The 2,748-nt window shown below is 46.9% G+C and overlaps 1 protein-coding gene across 1 annotated transcript; it reads left to right on the top strand.

Moving 5' to 3' along the window:
- The first annotated feature begins 61 nt into the window (after window positions 1-61).
- Window positions 62-910, top strand: LOC112460642. Its single transcript, XM_025025429.1, has one exon. It carries the CDS (start codon window positions 62-64, stop codon window positions 908-910), a length of 849 nt encoding a protein of 282 aa, XP_024881197.1.
- Window positions 911-2,748: the final 1,838 nt, after the last annotated feature.

The following is a 2,748-nucleotide window of genomic DNA, read 5'->3' as shown; positions in this document are numbered from 1 at the left end:
TTAGGTATGATACATGCATCTATCTACAGTTTGGTGAGCGCCAAACAACCAGTTTGCGCAAATGCGTACCCAGTCGAGTGATCAGGGCCTTGATACAGTTAATTTAAACGCGATTGATAATAACATTCAAATTCCGCATATAGATCATTACAGGGTTCCCAAGCTCCCCCCGTTTTCTCAAGTCGACCCAGCATTGTGGTTTATGCAGGCCGAGGTGTCCATGAGAAATTCCAGGATTACTGCAGAGTCTACTAAAGCAGATACCGTCCTCGCTGCACTGGATGTCGAAGTATTTGATTGCGTTAGAGACATCATTGCTTTGGACCCTTCCCCAGCGGATATTTATAAGCAGGTGAAGGCTCGGATTATCTCAACGTACGCGCTTTCAGACGAAACCAAATTACGAAAACTTTTAAGCGGACAAGTCGGGACCGACGGAAAACCTTCGTTAATCCTCAGTCGATTGCGCGGGCTTAATAACGGGAGGGTTGATGATAGCATAATAAAATCAATTTTCCTGGATCAATTACCACGCGAAACCAGCTCGATCCTGATATCTACGGGAATTACCGATCTTTATAAACTCGCCGAGATCGCCGACCGTATAGCTGAGAACACTCTCGGAGGCGTGGCTTACGCGTCCGCCGTGAACAAGGGGAATTCATCCCCTCCCGCAAAGACCGAGATTCAACAACTCATCGAAAGAATCGAAAAAATCGAAAAGCTAGAAAAGTCACGAAATTCGCGTTCGCGTTCGCGATCCAACTCCCGCAGGCGTAGGACCTCAACCTCGCCAAACAGGGCGATCACACCCGCGCTCTGTCCGGCTCATACTAAATACCCGGATAATCCGACTTCGTGTCGAACGTGGTGCTCAAAATATGAGACGTGGAACAGTACAAAAAACTAAGCCCGCCCTCCCGTTCGGAGATGGTCGGCAAGGGCCCTCAAATTTCTAATCGTCTCCACGTCCGTGATCGTGCCAGTGGCCAAATGTTCCTTATCGATACAGGCGCGGATATCTCTCTTGTACCCGCTAACGATAGGATCAAGGGAAAGCCCTCTGAATTAAAGCTCTTTGCAGCAAATGATACGCGTATCGACACGTTCGGGGAATCTCTTCGTGAGCTTGATCTCGGTTTAAGACGGCCAATTCGATGGAATTTTTGCATTGCCGCAGTTCCGTACCCCATCATTGGCGCTGACTTATTATCGCACTACGGGTTAATAGTAGATTTAAAACGACGACGTCTTATAGACTCTACTACTAAATTATGTATCCTCGCGATTAAAAAACCGGCCCCGATACATTCGATTAATACGATTAAACCTTCTTCTGAGTTTTCTCAAATACTCAAGGAATTTCCACAAATAACAGGAGCCCTTCCCCTCGCCCCGCCGTCCAATTGTGACGTGTTTCATCATATTATTACCACCGGCCCGCCAGTCGCTTCGCGCGCTAGGCGCCTTCCTCCTGATAAACTTAAGGCCGCAAAGGCCGAGATTAGAGCTTTAGTCGAAGCAGGCATTTGCCGCCCTTCTAGCAGTCCATGGGCCAGTCCCATTCATTTAGTCCGTAAAAAAGACGGCACCTGGCGGGTGTGCGGCGATTACCGCGGTGTAAATGCAATCACGCGACCTGATAGATACCCCACCCCCCACCTGCATGACTGCTCCGTTAATCTACACGGTAAAACAATCTTTTCATCCCTCGACTTATATAAAGCCTATAATCAAATTCCAATGGCCCCCGAGGACATTGAGAAAACAGCTATCATAACCCCTTTCGGGTTATTCGAATATTTATTTATGACCTTTGGCCTTCGTAATGCCGGTCAATCCTTTCAACGTTATATAAATCGCGCCTTAGGCGATCTAGATTTTGTTTTTATTTATATGGATGATATCCTGATTGCTTCCTCTTCTCCAGAGGAGCATGCTAAACATTTACGCATTGTATTCCAAAGGCTTAAAGAGTTTCACCTCCGCCTTAATGTTGAAAAATGCGTGTTCGGCGCACATGAACTAAAGTTTCTCGGGTATATAATTAATGGTAAAGGAATCAGCCCCATCCCAGAGAAAGTTAAGGCGATTACCAAATTTCCTAGACCCAAAACCATCGCCGACCTACGCCGTTTCCTCGGCATGATAAATTTTTACCGTCGCAATATTCCTCGCGCGGCAGAAGCTCAAGCACCACTAAATGCATTACTAGTCGACTCGCGCAAAAACGATAAGCGTGTAATCGTATGGTCTGACGAATTAATCGAAGCGTTTGAAAAGACCAAAAACGGCCTTGCTAACGCTGCAATGCTGGTGCATCCCCATATTGGCGCGGAACTCCGTATAGTCGCGGATGCCTCTGATTTCGCCATGGGGGCAGTTCTTGAACAGAAAAACGGGATACTTGGGAGCCCCTAGCATTTTTTTCGCATAAGTTCTCCCCTGCGCAAACTCGGTATAGCGCTTACGACCGAGAACTCACGGCAATTTTTGAAGCCGTTAATTACTTCCGTCATTTTGTAGAAGGACGCGAGTTTAAAATTTTGACCGACCATAAACCGCTCATGTATGCGTTTATGCAACGGTCTGATAAGGCGTCCCCGCGACAACTACGCCAATTGTCATATATCGCGCAGTTCACAACTCATATTGAACATGTCGCTGGTTCACAAAATGTTGTTGCGGATTCGCTTTCGCGGATCGATTCCCTGCGTTTGCCGGTTGAATTTAATCTTAATGAGCTCG

The sequence above is a fragment of the Temnothorax curvispinosus genome, unplaced genomic scaffold (genome assembly GCF_003070985.1).
Source record: "Temnothorax curvispinosus isolate PA1 unplaced genomic scaffold, ASM307098v1 QBEX01010687.1, whole genome shotgun sequence".
Lineage (NCBI taxonomy): Eukaryota > Metazoa > Arthropoda > Insecta > Hymenoptera > Formicidae > Temnothorax > Temnothorax curvispinosus.
The sequence above is the reverse complement of the archived record's forward strand: the minus strand, read 5'-3'. Positions and strand labels throughout refer to the sequence as shown.